Below are 18,259 nucleotides of genomic sequence, written 5' to 3' on the forward strand. Positions count from 1 at the left end.
CAAGGGATGGATGGGGTTTACTGCTCACATAATGCCACTGAGGAATGAGTAAGGCTGGTCACTCTCATCTTTAATGCCAGGACCAACTTGCCTAGCCCTGGGCTCCTATGCTCATAATGGGGCAATGCAGGATTAGATGATGATGATGATGATGATGATCAAACGAGTGAAATCTGTAGGCTTCTAATGATGTACCAGGTAGTATTTGATATCAATATCTGTAACTGTACAAAGCATTCATACCTTTTGTTACTTGGATGCTGGCTTGTCTGTGACTTCTTCTAGTGTCATCAAACAATTTCATGTGTACATTCATATACAAAAGTCAGTCACCTCTCCAGCCTCTCTTTCATGACTGAACTGATGGGCACTAGGATGTACTGTACTGGACTGAGGTATGTATCATCATCCATTTATGGGCGATAATATGCACCTTTATCCACTAAATGTTATTCGATTATCTATGAATTTATCAATGACAGACGCAGGAGAGGCAACTGTACATTAGTATTTGACTGTACATGCACTTTACTCATTAATTCCAATATTCACAGACTTATAAATTAACTGCAAGTATGATTCTTGTTCAAAATTTCAGACACATTCCCTTATTCAAATCAAATATGTATGGACTTACAAATGACCTACAATCACAATCATTCCTGCTCACAATTTCAAGTACAAATTTTCTTACTCACTATGGGCTTGCACTATCAATCTTGTTCACAATTTCATGTACACATTCCCCTATTCATTTAAACACTTATGGACACCAAAATGACTCCCCTACACAATCACTCTTAATCAAAATTTCATATACATATTTCCTCACTTTTACACTTACAACTTTCAAACATAATCATTCTTTAAAAATCCTTTATTCAGTCAACAATTATGGACCTATAACTATCTTGCAAACACACTCACAACAGGTCACTCACTTACCTAAACACTAATGAAAAAATAAAAAGTGCTTCTTGTTCATCAGTAGTATGCTCGTCTTGGGTTATTCTGTAAAAAAAATAAATATATAAAATAATAATAATAATAATAATAATAAAACTGATATTACTGTTGTATGGAACATCATCAGTATTTTTCAGCATTTTAAATATTACCATTACTACCTATAAAGCTGATCTGCAAGTTTCTACCAATTTACTGTAACAACTGTATGGGAAAAATGGTGATATATTGGAAGCTGGAACAATTCCCTAACTTAAAATACACACTGCCTGGATGGCTTGTGAGCCATGATGGTCCTGACAAAATTCCAGGAATTAATAGTTTGATAACTATATGCAGTAGTCCTGAACAGCCCCAAGTCCCTAAGGAAGGAAACGGCTGAGACAGGGCTTTCCCACACAGCTCTTATGGAGTGTATGTTTTGTTGTGCAGGCAACTGTGTGCAATGCGGCCTTCCATAATGTGCTTAATAGTATGGGGTGCTGTGTTGCATCCTGGACAGGCATCAGTAACAGAGCTATCCAGCCTCTTTTGATAACTCAAGAGGGCTGGATGATGCCCACATCTCAGCCTGGCCAGGTGGACCCTGTCCTCAAGAGGGAGGTAGGATTCAGAAGAGTGGATATTAGGAGCCCAAGCATGCAGCTCTGTGTTGTATTTGAGTGACTGAATGGAGCAGTGAGTGATTTGAGCATGGATATGGCTCTGGAAGTTGGTTTGAGGCAGGCAAGAGGGTAGAGATGACTGTACTGTATTTTTGTATGACACTGTGTGCTGAGTGATGTTTTGATGATCTTTGGTGTGTGTGTGTGGATGTGCTGCCATGTACTGTAGTGGATGGTGTGGGGTTGTGGAGGCTATGGCAAGAATTTGTGTGCCTCTCGTGTCTAAATGATCCTTGACTTAAAGTATATGTTGTCACAGTTGCTGAGCCCCCAGACTCATATGAATATGGACTCGGTGGACTGCAAGCAGAAGTTTGTCTTCTGCAGTTCACCATTCTCCTTCCTAGTGATGGGGAGTTCAAAGATGTTTGTGTGCCAGGTAGCAGTCACCCGGTTACATCAGTGCCACTGCATGAAGACATCTCTCACAAGCACCATCACGTTATTAAAAACTATAGGATTATCTACACACCAGTGGGTTTGGTCTGAATCGATATGCCAACATCATGCGCTTCCTGTATGCATCGTACTCGTCATCCTCCTCGGCGAGAGAGTCTGGTCGATCCACACCCAGGCCCTGGCTCTCAGACCGACCATTCCTGTGCAGGTAATACAGTCTACTACAGCATCGAGTAATCATATTTATGGCTGTTCACCTGACAGTTCTCCTCAGCCTTGCTCTGTTCTGTGCCAGCTCTCTGGTAATGCCTCTGGATATAAGATAAGCATACACCTCTCTGTTGACAGCCTGGTACCTCTATGCTTCTACACTTCACCAAAATCCCCAGGTCTGTTCTCCCAAACATGTCCAAATCACCTAAACAGGAGAAATGCCTTAGTCCTTCAGAGAGGAGTAAATGATGTAAAACTGCATCGTCCATCACAATCATGAACAGTAGAATACCATCAGATATGAGGCACTTTATCTCTTTACTATCGCTACTTCAGTGGTCACTGCTCTGCCTAACTGCTAATATCCTCCTCCTGCTGGGTCAGGCTCATGGCACCCATCTGGCTGCACACTCTCACCCCATTTCTGTATAACTTGGATGCATGAGTTAAGCAACACTCTCAGTCCTTCATTTATGCAAGTCAACTCTGTCCAGGCATCTCAAAAAAAAAAAAAAAAAAAAAAAAAAAAAAAAAAAACCCTCTTTTGTCTACTTTTATCTTGGAGAGAACTCTGAGGGTTTCTAGCCTATTATTCCTTCTTTGCATCAGGGAAAAAAACAAGCAACCAACTGGTGGCACTGAGACAATCGAGATTTTCACTGCTGCATCCTAGCTGTACTCAAACACTGTAGCTATCTTGCATTTTATAACAGTAAAATGGCAGAGGACAGGATGATATGCAGGCATTTTGGTTGTGGCCACCTCTTACAGGATTAATGTACCGTATCTGGCTACAGAAGGACGGGGGGAGGGGGTGAAACTCACTGGTTAACAGGTGCAGTGATTCCCTTGCCTTCTGCACCCAGTCCCATCCCCTCAGTCCATCCCATACTCTTCAACATGCGGTACCCAACGTTCTCCTCCGTCAGCTTGTGATCTTGGTAGTCTGACAGATCTGGGTCACGCCCCTCCTTGATGGCACGGAACTGGCAGGGATGGAGGTGACAGAGTTGGTAAGAAAATGTGATGGAACAGTACTGAAGGGATGGTGGGTTGACAAATAAAAGTGACTACTGTGCATGATACCTGTGAAGATCAAGAAACAGTGATTCAGTATAAGTATATGATTAGATGGTACTAAGAAAAGACTGAATCAGAAAGAAAATGTGGCTGCATGGTATTGGGTGGATGAAGAGATAGGGAGCTGGTAATCGACTGTGACTGCATGGTATTGACAAAGACAAGGAGATAGAGAGAATATACTGTGCTGCAAATACCTAACACATACATACCTTCTCCATGAACCTGGCCAACTCATCAGGAGGCAGAAAGTCCCCGATATGGTGCTTGCCCTCCCCCATGCTGGTCAATTCTGCTGCCTTGGCCTGTGTCTCCTGCATCTCTACTGCACGTCTGACAAGAAGGAAATAATGACAGGGAAGCATACCAATTCCCCCCCCCAACCCAAAGACTGATGAGTTCTCATTCTATCAGTCTTTTTTCTAGCTCTCTGGACCCTATCTCACCCCATCCTAGGGTGGGATAGGAGGTCCGGATGATGATAATGATGGTGATGATGTACGTTTAACTGTTATCATTCATTCATCATCCATGCCCGTGTTGCCCCATGAGGAGCACAGGAGCCCAGGGCTAGGCAAGTTGGTCCTGACATTTAAGATGAGACAGACCAGCCTCACTCATCCCTGAATGGCATCATGTGAGCAATAAACCCCAACTACCCCTTGAATATTAAGCTGCCCAGGCTCAACCTGACTGGGGCACCTTAACTTTACCACCCAGCATAGTAAATGGTTTCCTGGTGTACAGGAAACCATTTGGCTCGTCACTCAATTGAACAAATCACCAAATAGGATTGCAGCACCAAGAAGAACTGCTGGGCCTTAGGGAAATGACCAGACCTGGACTCACAAAAGAAAGAAAAAAAAAAATCAGAAACTTACCTCAGCTGTGATCATGCTTGTTGGGTGTGCAAAGCTGCACAAAGGAAACATTTCTAGACAAAATGCAAAAATTAGAAACCCTGATACTGAAGGTTAAGGAACACATGAGTGCTATCATGAAAATTATCTGGACAACAGACTTGAAGAGAATGTGCTTCATGGTACAGTCACTGGGAAGCAGTATGTATAAAAAAAGCTGCTGTTGCTCTGCCCTGGTCTATCTGTCTGAGCAGACCCAGCAACCGCATGGAAGCAACTGCTTTCCTGCAGCAGACAGTGCCTCGCCAGCGTCAGAAAATGGTTCGTCTGCATGGCAAGGTGCAGGGAACATGAAGCAGGCATAGCCCCTAAGAAGATGAGCTGTGCATCGAAGATTAGCTGTACTTGAGCAGTGGTCTCAGCCTGACCTCTGACCAGATGTGGTTAAGTACCCCAACTGGGATTGCTGTGCAAGGCCAGCCTCCAGACCTTGGTCCCACAACACTCCTAGAATAAGGGTTACCACCCGCCCACTACCTTTTTCACTGGCTAATAGGTGCTACACCTTGCCCAAGGGTGACCCTAGACTATGCAGGGCAGGGGCATCCATCTTCCCTGAGACAAATACGTGACCGCCGCAAACCCCATTATCTATGCTAGAATCTGCCCCAGTAGTAGTATTTTTATTTCTATTTTTTTTTTCTTTCTCGATTTTTACCAATGAGCCTAATCATGTATCACTGTTTCATTTTCCCTCTTCTGAAAATAAATACCAAAATCAATGTTTTTAGACATTTAAGTTTTCCTTTTAATTGCCCTGAGAAGGCAGAAAATCCAGTTTCAGTCACTTAATATTTCCAAAATTTTCTGCCCCTTTCCCCCCCCAAAGCATAAGGTCCCCCAAATGGCAAGGATCAGCCCTGATAACAGAAGCCTAGCCTGGGGCCCTGCAGTCCAAGGGGCTTAATAACTCACCTCTTATGCTCCCAGGTTCCACCTTCAGTGTCTTCATCCGAATCATACTCATACTTGACCTTGCCTTGCTGCTCAAGACGCTCTGCCTCTCGTTTCTTGGCCTGAAGCAACTGATACACTACATTCATCTGCAAGCAAAACATTCATCATCCTCATCACTGTCGTCACCATCATTGTCATCATTCTCATAATCATCTAGACCTCTTTTCCCACCTAATGAAAAAATCTGACACAAGGAGAGCCAGCAAAAGTTTTGTAAAACATTCTATCTTGCTACTTTTCTCATTTTCAAAATTGTCTATCTATCTGTTGCCAGACGCCTTAATCCCGTAAGGGGTGGCCACAAACAAATTGCCTCCGCATCGCCCCGTGCCCCGCGATTTCACTGCCCTGTTCCCAGCTCAAATTCCCTCTCTCTCATATACCTCTCCACTCCATCCCTCCACCTCATCCTTAGCCTTCCCCTCCCCCCCCTCCAACTCACTCACATACACTCTCCTTGTCAGTCTCTCACTCTCTGTCCTCTCCACATGGCCAAACCAGCTCAGTGTGTTTCTCCTAATGCTTCCTATCACATTCACATCCACACCACAATGATCCTTCCCTTCCTCATTTGTCAGTCTGTCTCTCCATATGACTCCACATACTCCTCTCAAATAACTCATTTCCACTGCTCTCACTCTTGACTTGTGTCCCTCCAACAAGGTCCAAGCTTCACTTCCATACATCAGAGTTGGTATCACAATACTGTCATGTAGTAACTTTTTCACCTCCATGCCCACTTCCCTGTTTCTTGTCACTGTTTTCAAAGAACCACCAAACTTTCTTCCTTGTTGTACCCTTTCAAGCACTTCACCCTCCAAACTTACATCCTTTCTCATCACATTTCCTAAGTACTTAAATGCACTCACATTTTCCATTTCCTCCTCATCCAACCTCAATGTACATTCAGTGATTCATTTCTCTCGATGACCATAATTTTACTCTCCTCTACATTCACTTTTAGATTCTGTTTCTTATACACTCTCCCAACCACATTACCAAGCCTTGCAGATCCCCTTTGTAATCACTTAAAAACAAAATATCATCTGCAGGCAACAGTACAAGGAGTTTCCAAACACTGCCCTCTATCATCTGCAAGCAACAGTACAAGGAGTTTCCAAACGCTGCCCTCTCTCATTAAGGTCGCTCCAACATCCACTGCCCTACCTTGTATCTCTTTTATACTCCCATCCATTTACAGATTATACAACCATGCAGACATGACACATCTCTGTTTCAATCCAACCTTCAAATAGAAAAATTTACTCAGTTCACTGTCGACATGAACTGCAGCCTTAGCACCCTCATACCTAATCTTCATGGTATTCAACAACATCCCATTTACTCCATGTATTCTTAATACTTTCCACAATCCTTACCTACCCATCCTGTCATATGCTTTCTCCAAATCCATGAAGGCAGCATACAACTTCTTTCCCTTCTCTAGAAACTTTCCCACTAAAGACCTAAGAATGAATATCTGATCTACATAATATCCTCCTTCCTAAAACCTCCCTGCTCTTCTCCAACTAATTCCTCTGTTATTTCCCTAACTTTGTCAGTAAGTATCCTACCATATATTTTTCCTATTACACTAAGAAGACAAATGCCCCTACAATTACCACACACTTCTTTTCCCCTTTTTCCTTTGTACAGAGGAATAATTATACCTGGCTTCCTATCCTCCCGGACTTTACCTTCCTCCCAGGCCAATCTGCACAGCTTCCATATCCATTCTACTACTATCTCTCCCCCATGCTTCAGCATTTCATCACACACTCCATCAATTCCTGGGGCTTTCCCCATGTTGACTTTCTTCACTGCTTCCACGACTTCCATTCTACTGATTTCTTCCTCTCTTCTCACATCCCTCCTTCTCCCAGTCATTCCTGTCACTTGTATTCGCATTATTTTCATTCTCTTTGTTCAATAATTCCTTAAAGTGTTCTCTCCATCTGCTCACTTTTTCTCCCTTCTCCAATAGTAATATACCATTTTTACCTTTCACTCCCCGACTAACTTCTTCAAAATCTTCATGATCAAATTATGCATATTCTGAAGGCCCTGCAAATAACAGTCAAGTCTATATATGAAGGCAAATTTCTCCTTGCTGTGAAATAACTTTAAGCAAGAGATGCTTCTGGTTTGTGACTGAAACATTACTAAGACTTCAAGGATTTTTTACCCTTCAGCCAAGATGCGGACAGGCACTTTTACCTTACATTTACTCGTGGCTTGCAGTCTGATAGATGCTGAGTGGCCATGCGGAAACACAACTCAGTGACCGGGCAACTTTGAACGTTAGGAAGAGAGGCAGACGGTTGCTGTCACCGAACATGTACTCGTGGCTTGTGGTCTGTGTTTGATGGTGGTGACAGTTGGGAAAGACTTAGCCCAGTGACTGGGCGAAACTGGACGTTCGGTAGAGAGGCGGAAGGACGCTGTTAGCGAACATGTACTCGTGGCATGTGGTCTGTGTTCAATGGTGGTGGCAGTTGGGAAAGACTTAACCCAGTAGCCGCATGACACTGGACATTCAGTGGGGATGCGTATGAACATTCTGACAATGCTTGCGGGTTATAGTCGTATTACTTGGGTGCTGGAGGTTCACTGGGAGTGATCAGACGAGTGTGTGACTTTGACCATTCAGTACTGCGGCGTACGAACATTTTAGCTTTGGTTGTGGATTATGGACAACTTCCTGCTCATGGCTCAAGCCCAGCGACGACGATACCGAATGTTTGAACACGTTGGCTGGCTACCTGAAGTTCTTGGGGACTTTTACATCTGGATAATACCAAGTAAATGTAGATAATGATTTAACAGAGCCAAGATCCAGTGTCCAGACAATGAACACGTCCGGATGAATGAGAGACTACTGTATAAACATTTCGTCAATGCTTGCTGAATGCTCTACAACCTTCTCTCAACATGCACTGACGAAATGTTTATATATGTGTGAAATCGGCATTGAATAAATGAGTGATTGATAAAATATGGTAATTTCTTTCTTTCTTTTTTTTGTTTTCATTTATTAGGTAGATCATTTATTCACTTATAACATGCAGCAATGTCATAACAATACAGTTACAAATAAGGGCAGGGGAGAAAGTTGAATGATGCAATAGAAAACCATGGCGAAAAAATACCGCAACCTACATGGCCAGATGCAACCTGAGTCGAAAAAGTGCGATTGAATGGATTTCACTTGGACACAGCCTGCGTCGAAAATGTGCGAGTGGTTGGATTTTTTACCGTGCCCTCGTGTGAATGGGTTAAATGAGGGATAGGTGTTTAATTCATGAATAACTTAATAACAAAGCGGCCTGAAACAAGACCAGTAGTATAGTCAGGCCTCCATAAAAAGGGAGGGCCAAGGGGAGGCCAAGCCATATTTCGGGATGCCCCACTGCTGCACAGTGTGCACACATTAAATGATCAGAAATTCTAAATGGGGGGTTAATGAAGGGGGAGGGGCTGACTGAGAGAGTCCAGGACCCCTAAGGTCCCTTCATGGCTATGCCACTGACAACTACTATCTGTATTCTCAAACTTTTGGAGTTTATAAGTATAGACTGGCGAGGTTCAGCACAACAGATGCACCATAACCATTAGATTAAAAGCATTCACATACCTTCATCTGGTCCTCACATTGCCGCCACTGAGCCTCTGTCAGGTCCAGTGATCCAAAGACCTTCTGAGCATACGAGATGATTGCCGGGTTGTTGCGTGTGAGGCGGGTCACCATCACACCCTGGATGGCCTGCATGTGCTCACCCTCACCCACCATGCCCATCAGGTTCTCAGGCACGTTGAGACACACTGTACTGGGTGTGGCTGCACCTATTGAGAGAAAGTATAGTTAAATTTTTAATACAAGCACCATGCATGTATTCATCCTCATGCAGCATGCCCATAAGGTTCTCCTGCATGCTGAGATACACTGATGGTCATTCTGTACTGCTGGAAGGAAATGCAGTGTCTGCACCTATGGGAAGGGATAATATATATTAAGTTTTAGCTACATGTGGCCTGCATGTGTTCACACTCACCCACCATGTCCAAACAGGTTCTTAGCCTCATTAAGTCACACAAAATTATTGTACGTCATGGCTGTACCTTGGGAAAAAGATAAAGTACACTAAGTTCTCATTATACACACAGGCAAGCCTTGTTATATGCATTTTTTAAATTTTTATACTACAAACTCCTCCACGTTACAGAAGTGTGACAGATTCATAATGATAAGTGAATAAAAATGAGTGGGAAGAGAATCATGGGAAACTACTTACGGTATATTTATTAACACTTCAATGTGTCAGACTGCATACATCCCAACCTGAGATACATACATACATACATAAACACAGTTTTTAAGGCAGTGCTCCATGCTTGTGTAGGCCAGCCTCTCTTCATCTGACGACTGCTCTCTAGGCTCCACAGTCCCCTGCGGTACTCCAATCAAATCCCCTAATTAGCCTTCATGTGACGCCGGCAAGAGACACCTTTCTGTGGTGAAACCAACATAGCTGGGCACCTCCACTGTCTGATCATGCAAACATCCCTTACTTCCCCCCATCCTCTACACGGACGGTGGACTGCAGGGGGGCAACTTCAGCCTCCAGTCCACTGGGTGCAGAGCAGGACGAGTCTGGTGTTGTAACTATTAGTACTACCAGTACTACTGCTACTGCTAGCCCTCAAGTCCCTTCCCAGAACACCATCTTAAGTTTTCACGGGGTAAAGATTGTGGTAGGTGGGGGCACTCACCATCCACTCACTCGGTGTAGTCCTGCTCTTGGGCGACTGCCCTTTCCTCTCTTCCTTCCTTCCTAGTCTGTCTTTCTTCATTCTCATCTCTTCCTTCTGTCTATGGCTGACTCTGAATGACAAGCAAACTGGTTTCCTGTATACCAGGAAACCATTTATGATGCTGGGTGGTAACCATATAACCAAATTATGGCACCTGATGGTTTAGTGGGTAATTAAGGTGCTTCAATTGGATTGAGCCTGTGCAGGTTTATATCCAAGGGGAGGTTGGAGTTTATTGCTCACATAATGCCACTTAGGGATGAGTGAGGCTGGTCATTCTCATCTTAAACGTCAGGACCAATTTGCCTTGCCCTGGGCTCCTATGCTCCTCATAGTGCAACAAAGGATTAAATGATGATGATGTCAGTCAGAACCCTCCCTTCCACATCCAGGTACAGGATTTACATGGCTTCCCCCAGTTACTCTCACACATTCTCTCTGCATGTCCAGACTACCCCCAGCCCACCCACGCAAAGAATTTTATTAATACTCTCAAAGCCAAGTACCCAGTTAAATCTGCAGATGTTTTATCCCTTCATGAAACCCTACTTGCTCATCTCACTATTCTCATTTCATTATGCTCATTTCTATGAACAACTTCTCCTACACCCATGTTTCTGCTATGTAATTTGCAGTCAAGTTATCAATTTTGTGTATAACTAAGCCTGCTATTTGGCGCCCCAGCAATGATGTTTCCCATCCCCAAGTTAGATGTACACTGACCTGCAGCCACATTAGGTGTCGGTGTTGCCCCCGGGGCAGCCTCCCCCCAGCGGCTCTTCCTCTTCTTACTCGCCTGACTGTGGGTGGAGGAGGAGACGTCGTCGCTGGGGCAAGCTGAGAGAGAAACTAGCAAACCTCATCAATAAAGCTGCCTCGTTACTACCCTAGCAGCGGGAGGCGGGAGAGAAACAATAATTACCTCAGAGCCAACATACACCACCTGTTTCATATTAGCACCAGTAATTACCTCAGAGCCAACATAGATCACCTATTTCATATCAGCACCCATAAAGCATTACTTGTAGCTACTATACAAGTATCACTATTGTACATGATTAGTATCCTTTCTTTATTTATCTCTTACTCAGAGACTTGAGATCCCCATGCAGACTATATATAACCATGTTTATTACAACTCTAACACCATCAGTACAGATCATAGTGTACGGTAACTGGTGATTATACAGTAGCTTTGTGACAGTACAGGGGTAGTTTATATTTCTTCACTTTCAGCCATCGTCACTTTCCAAAACTATGATTTACTCAACACTAACATGGTGAGGACTTAGCTAATATGTTTTAATGAAAATTGATGCTTCCTTATCCCTACAATAACTTAAAAGCAATTAGTACGCATTAAACTGCTTCAACTGCAATTCCCTTTTTTAACAAAAACATAGAAAAATCAACACTGATATAAAACAAAACACTAAACTCATCTACCACATGAAAAACTCAAGACAAAGGAAATTGCTGCTGTTAATTATAAATAAAATTTACTTCCACTGCATACATCAGATACCACCATGATGCTACAGTAACATGAAAAAGTTACATCTTACTACTGCATCATTAACCTGGAAGATCTACAAGATACGTACTAGCACTTATAGTGAAAAGGAATTGTGCATGCTTACATCCTGCACTTGCAAGTCAGGAAATGTAATTAAATGATCATTCCATCTTGTTCACCACCATAAATATTAAAACTGTTATAGTAACAAAACTGAATCAAGAGAACACTACTATATATGTTTGTTGTACACTACAGTAGTCTTCTTATGACTTACAGTTCTCAAACTGGGAATAACTTTTATATATACCAAAGAAATCCAAAAGTATATTAATATAATGCCAGGGTATGATGAGAAAATGGTACAGAGCAGTTGACATTCTAACGATATATATTTCAAAATAGCTCTATCAAGTACTTATATTGCATGAAATCACTAAGATTCAGCTTAAAAATCATACATAACATCTACACAAAATGCAAACATTACATTTACTTGGGCTACATTCATCCAGGAACAGCTCAATGAAATGTCTAATGATGTTGAGAAAGCTGAATATTACTCAACATGAAGTGGTGCCAAGGCACAGCCAACCTGTCCCCAGCAGTCATTTTAGTGCTGACGTATAAACACAACAGGATATATAGTCAACGACGTCACATATCAAATTTGGAGAAAATCAAGTGAAAACTGACAATTTTATGCCCATCTGAAATTTTCAGCTCAACCAATCTGACACTGACCCCCCTACCGATAACTAGGGGGGTGACCCCCCTGATGTAATGAGGCATGTTATAAAATGCAGATTTGACATATGCACCATGAGGTTTTTGTTTCAGGTTGATATGATGAATTTGAAAGGAATTATGGCAGAAAAAATATATATATATATTTATTCTTTTTTTTTTTTTTTTTTTAACATTCTTTTTGTCCTACAGCCTGGGCCTTGGCCCATTTTTGGCCCAAAATTTAATCAGGTGATCAGGAAGTCACAGCCCACCATCCCTGTAATTTTAGTCAAAATCACACCAGTGTTTTTTTCCATAAAGTTGTTAACAGACAGACAAATGTTTTTCTTTTGGTTTTTGAAGGCTCCAACATGCTTGCATGCGTCAGCCTTGGTCACCTAATGACGGCTCTTCATGCTGCTCAATCCCTGGCAGCCTCCCTGTTCAGTCCCTTAACCCTGAGGTCACTCTTAATGACCTCATCCCAGGTCTTTATTTGGCCTACCACTTGCAAACCCACCCCTAATATTAACGCTTCGCACTGTCTGCACCCAATTATCATCCTCCAACCTCTCCACATACCCAAACCACCTCAATCTACCTCTCCTCAACACAACAACAATACACTCCACTCCCATCCTACCTCTCAACTCTACCATCATAAACCTAGCCCCCCCAGCCCTTGCATTCAGGGATGCACTGCACATCCACCTAACCATTGTCATTTCTGTACATTTGAGCCTGTGAATATCCTCCTCCTTTACTGCCCAGGTCTCAGTACCATACAGCATTAACCTCCTAATACATACTGCATACAAAGATCACTTAGCATGTAGGGAGAGCCCTCTCAATGTCAGGAGAGGCAACAGTTCCCTGAACTTCTTCAAAGTACTCCTTACCCTAGCCACAGAGCTAGTTCCAGCCCCACCTCCAGCACATAACATGTCTCCCAAATAACAAAACGCTTCCACACACTCAAGAGACTCATCAGCAAGTTCAATCCTTTCATGTCTGACAATCTCCACCTGCTCTCCTTGATACACCGCACACATAAAATCAGCATTATCTCACAGTCTACCTCTAATTCCACTACATCTCATATGCACCCACTTATCACAAACACTGCAAGATGGAATTACAGGCAAGTCCTTGTTAACAAGCAATCGCTGAACAAGAATTCGCTAATACGAGGTTTTGGAAACCACCGCCTGTTTAATGAGCAGGTAACACCCCAAATCCCAACTTACGAGAATTGAGACAAGGGTACAGTATTTGTATTTCATGTATTAATTCTTTATTCCTCCTTACAATTGTCTGTCACAGGTGCTGGTGGTCGGTGGAGGTTACTTGGCTGGTTGTTCACCCCATCCCCATTTTACCTATAATTTATGTTATTCTGCTTACATTAATGCTGTTTTTATACTTCAGGTATATTACCCTCTTGTATTAACCCTTTATTCCAGCTTAAAATGATCAGAAAGTCAGTTTTCGTGCTTTGGGGGGAGGTTGCTCGGAGGCATTGCTCCCTAACCCTAACTTTCCCATAAGTTCTTCACTTTGTTTAAAGAGAATTCGGCTAACAAGCAAAATCCTTGCTCCTAATTAGCTCATAAGGTTGGGACCCGCCTGTACTTCCCCCTTGTGGCAAAATGCACATGGTCACTCTCCCTCTTCTTTGACAGCTCCACCACCAACCCTAAATATGTCGCTGATGCCTGTCCAGGATGCAACACAGCACCCCATACTATTAAGCACATTATGGAAGACTGCATTGGACACAATCACCTACGCCAACAACACAACATACACTCTTTGAGAGCTCTGTGAGAAAGCCCGGCCTCGGTCGTGGCCTTCCTAAGGGACTCGGGGCTGTTCAGCCAGACTGCCTAGGGAACAACTACTACTACTACTACCCTAGATTTCATTACTTTTGTTTTGTCTGCACTGACTCTTAAGCCCTTGTGCCCAGTACCATCTCTACACTTCATAAATCTTTCCTCCACCTCCCTTTCATTCTCTGCAGTCAACACCAAATCATCAGCATACAGTACAACATCTCCCACAGGAGTCCATTTCTGACGTCACATGAGAGGGCTTCAAGTATCATGATAAACAAGAAGGGACTCAAACAAACAAACAAAAGACAGACAAACTGAGTGAAAACAACACCCGTCCCCGAGCCCCTCTGAGGCGGGGACAGATCATTAGAAATTGTGATTAGGCGAAGGCAATACGGTTGTGACTTGGCAACTAACCTTGAGATGTTTCCTGTAGCTCCTTGGCCTTGGCTTGTGCCCTCTTTAGTGCATCCTGGAACCAGTCTGGGTCACTGTCTGCCTTCCCATGGTCATCAGCACATTCATCCCTCTGTATACACACAAACAATTCATTATCCTCATCATTGAAATAATAATAATAATAATAATAATAATAATAATAATAACTACAGTACTTGGTCTCTTTCTCAAACCAGCCACTTCTGGTAAAGACCACACAAGCACAAAAAAGCTTGAAATAACAACATAACTATCAATCCACATGCAGCACTGCATCAGAAAAGTGACGCCTACTCGTATATTTTGTTTATCTATCTATTTCCGTATCTATCTGTCTACAGCCAAACACCTCACTCTCACCTACAAAATATTCTCAACTCACCTCAAAATCATCCTCAGTTTTGACTTGCTGTAGGTCTGCAGAGGAGGAGGGTGGAGAAGGCATGGAGGGTGTCATGGATACAGGAGTTTGCATCTTTTTCTTCGGCACCTGTGTTGACTTGGAGCCCTGCAAACTTTCACCACTTGATCGTTTCTCTTCCTTTATTTCTGAGGGAATAAAAGTATGGTAAACAATGAGCATAACTTGCACCATATTATTTTTTTTATGCTTTTTAGCTACGAAGTTGGCTTTTATCCTTTATCTCTGCTGAAAATGAAATAAAGTTAAATCTTTGTTATAATTTGCATAACCAAAAATCTGACACACTTTTTTAACGTTGACAGCATTTGGATTGGCTCTATCAGATAGGTATATGTGAAGCAACAGAATGTGGTGAAATTTTTTGTGGCCTGTGATGGAGACAGGATTTCAAGAGCTTGAATGATAAGTAAATGGAAGCATGGCCCATTGAACTGGGCAAACTTCGGCTGTCTGGAGGTTGCTACTCCTCACCCTGCCCTAGGGTGGGAAAGGAGGTCTGGATGATGATGATGATGATGATGATGATGAAGATGATGATGATGATGATGATGATGATGATGATGATGATGATGATGATGATGCATTTATTATCATTTTTTAAGATACGGAAAGGATGCGGGATGATAATTGGGATGATACTTGGGCACAGAAAGTTAGATGTGTTAGCGTTAGAGGTAGAGTTGTGAGAGGTAGACCAAAAAGGGCCTGGGACAAGATCACTATGGCCTCAAGGATAAGGGACTGAATAGCAAAGCCGCCACAGATCGAGCAGTATGGAAAGCCGCCATTAAGTGACCATGGCCGATGCATGCAAGCACGTAGGAGCCTTTACAAAACAAAAACAAGTGAATTACCGTACCCAACAAATGTGACTAAGTTCCACTGCTATCTATAAAGCTAATATGCCAGTTCCTGTTCCCCTATCAGAATGAATACTGATCCCCTTGGAAAACTGACCTACCTGACATAAATTAGGGTCTGAAATATTTACATGAAGTAATGATTTCCTGTAAAGATGGCAGCACCTTTAAACCAAATAAATACTTCTCGTGTACGCTCCAAACCTAAGTCCTCTACGCAGGGGCAACGCCCCAGCCTTTATCGAAAAAAGGGGAAACGGCAGTATACAAAAATATATATATAAATGTGGAAATAATATCAGGAGTCAATTTCCAGCCATATAACACATCACAGTGTAAAATTCATTTCTCCCATGGAATACCTGGTTTCTAAGCCAAACAATGAAAATCTATGAAAATGCATAACCACACTGTGTATTATTGTTATTTCTTTATCCTTCATTGTCCCTTTAAAAGCACGAGGATCCTTGGCTAGCCTACTTAGTGCTGGTACAACATTCAAGGCAAATGAAGAATCCCACACGTGGTTTTATGTGTGCAATAAACCTCAGCCTTTCCTCAGTTTTAAGTCTTTAAGTGCCATAACTGGTAGGAATGCCTTAACCCACTCTGCTACCCTGTCCTTATCTGTTGGCTACTTAGTAAACCTCTTGGTATGGGCTCATATGTAAGTAGGTCTATGGAGGATAAAGAATATTGAGTAGCTACATACCTGGTTCCTTTTTTGCCAGTTTTTTGAATTGTTCTAAGAAGCTGCCATCATTGTGAAACTTGTTGGGCACTTGAGCACCTGGTGAGCGACTGCAAAAGAAGGAAAAAGAAAACAATAGTATTTACATAGTGTACAATTTTAAGCCTTTCAATCAGATGACACATGTACAGACGCCCCTTGTATATTGTCAGTGTTAAGGAACGGACACTTCTTTGCACAGCAGTACGGTACTCCACAGATAACAAAAGCCCACTTAAATGAACCCTCAGTCATAAGGTGTCATGAGATTGCCCAAAAAACATTTGTGGTGCCCCATAACATTATAAAACATTAGATTCTTTGTGTTCAAGTATACTTTCTGATGACAACAAGAACTATTACCAAAATCCCACGATACATACTAAACTACTGTAGTCCGGGTTCAACTTTCACATGAACCTAGGGCTACTATTACTACTACTACACCAACCAAGGCTCCTGTAGATGGAATGGCTAGCACTCACCTGCCACTGGAAGACACAGGTGGATGAGAAGGTGGTTGTTTTGTTGATGACCCCGCTGGTCTGGTGACACTCTTGCCGCCGCTTCCTTGCTCCCTCATTTTTCTCTCAATCTCACGCTTCCTCTTCAATAATATCTCCTCCTGCTTGGACATCTCCCTCATCCTAACCTGGACGGGGTATTTGTTTGACATAGCGACAGTAAAACAAGCCACAAATACTTCAAAAACTTAATGGCCACTTCCCCAGCAACTGCGAGTCTACAGGAACAACACTTCGTCAAGCATTCATATTTCATAAATTATCATTGCTCACCAACTTTCTTCAAAGTAAGGATTAACTCTGATTAATCAATATTGGAATGGTTGCTTTATATATTAAAAAGAAAAAAAAATTGACAATACTAAGGAATTCGATTACGATTTGAATTTCCGTGACCCGCGACTTTCGAAAATTGATCACCCTTTTGCCACGACGTGTTATATCAAACCATTCATGGGATATATGTATCGTATGTTTTCTCAGCAGGGGTGGTCCCATGATTCAGTGGTTTGAACGTCCAGCTTGCGAATAGAGAGACCCCCCTACCCCCGAGATTAATTCTGAGTTTGTCACTCTGTGAATGTGTCCCTCTTAGCCCCATTCACCCAATTATGCAATTGGAAACTTGATTGTAACATCAATGGTTGTAGATCATGTTCTACAACGTTGACGGGGTGGCTTGTAAATGCAGTGCACACACATTAACTTACTGTACTGTAAAATTTCCAGGGAAGGAGGAAGTCAGTGGGGAGGCCATGGGCCTGATTAGGTAGGTCCAGGCCCCCCCATAGATATACCAATGAAAAAAAAAAAAAAAAAAAAAAAAAAAAAAAAAAATGCAGCCATTTTCAACTGTCACATGTATTTCCCTTCCATTCACAGTTCATTCATCCATCATCCATAGTCCTTTTGCTTCAACTTCCACACCTTGCATATTTTCAGTTTCATTTATCAATTCCATCCAGCTACTATGCAACTATGGAAAAGAAGCTTGGACTGCCTCCGACAACATCTCCACCACTACCACTCCTTTCTTGTTTCACCCTTTGACGCTGCACATTCACTCTGTTATGCCTCTCTCCTGAGGCTTGCCTCTCTTGCTCCTCCACAAAGCCCGAGCATTCCTCATCGAGCATGAGGTTGGCCACAGCATATTTTGCATATTTCAAACATACAAGCACCTTACTC

The 18,259-nt window shown here is 42.5% G+C and overlaps 1 protein-coding gene across 1 annotated transcript; it reads right to left on the reverse strand.

Annotated features, from left to right (window-relative positions):
- Positions 1 to 424: 424 nt before the first annotated feature.
- Positions 425 to 17,270, reverse strand: LOC145416879 (uncharacterized). The gene is made up of 11 exons (XM_080285745.1): positions 17,033 to 17,270; positions 16,530 to 16,618; positions 14,916 to 15,082; positions 14,513 to 14,624; positions 10,736 to 10,861; positions 8,835 to 9,043; positions 5,159 to 5,286; positions 3,536 to 3,656; positions 3,069 to 3,229; positions 2,104 to 2,230; positions 425 to 1,011 (listed from the first exon to the last, which is right to left on the reverse strand). The coding sequence occupies exons 1-11, from the start codon at positions 17,221 to 17,223 to the stop codon at positions 985 to 987; spliced, it is 1,458 nt and encodes a 485-aa protein (XP_080141871.1). The 5' UTR covers positions 17,224 to 17,270; the 3' UTR covers positions 425 to 984.
- Positions 17,271 to 18,259: the final 989 nt, after the last annotated feature.

The sequence above is a fragment of the Coenobita brevimanus genome, chromosome 108 (assembly GCF_032717465.1).
Source record: "Coenobita brevimanus isolate Jiangsu-jjx chromosome 108, ASM3271746v2, whole genome shotgun sequence".
NCBI lineage: Eukaryota > Metazoa > Arthropoda > Malacostraca > Decapoda > Coenobitidae > Coenobita > Coenobita brevimanus.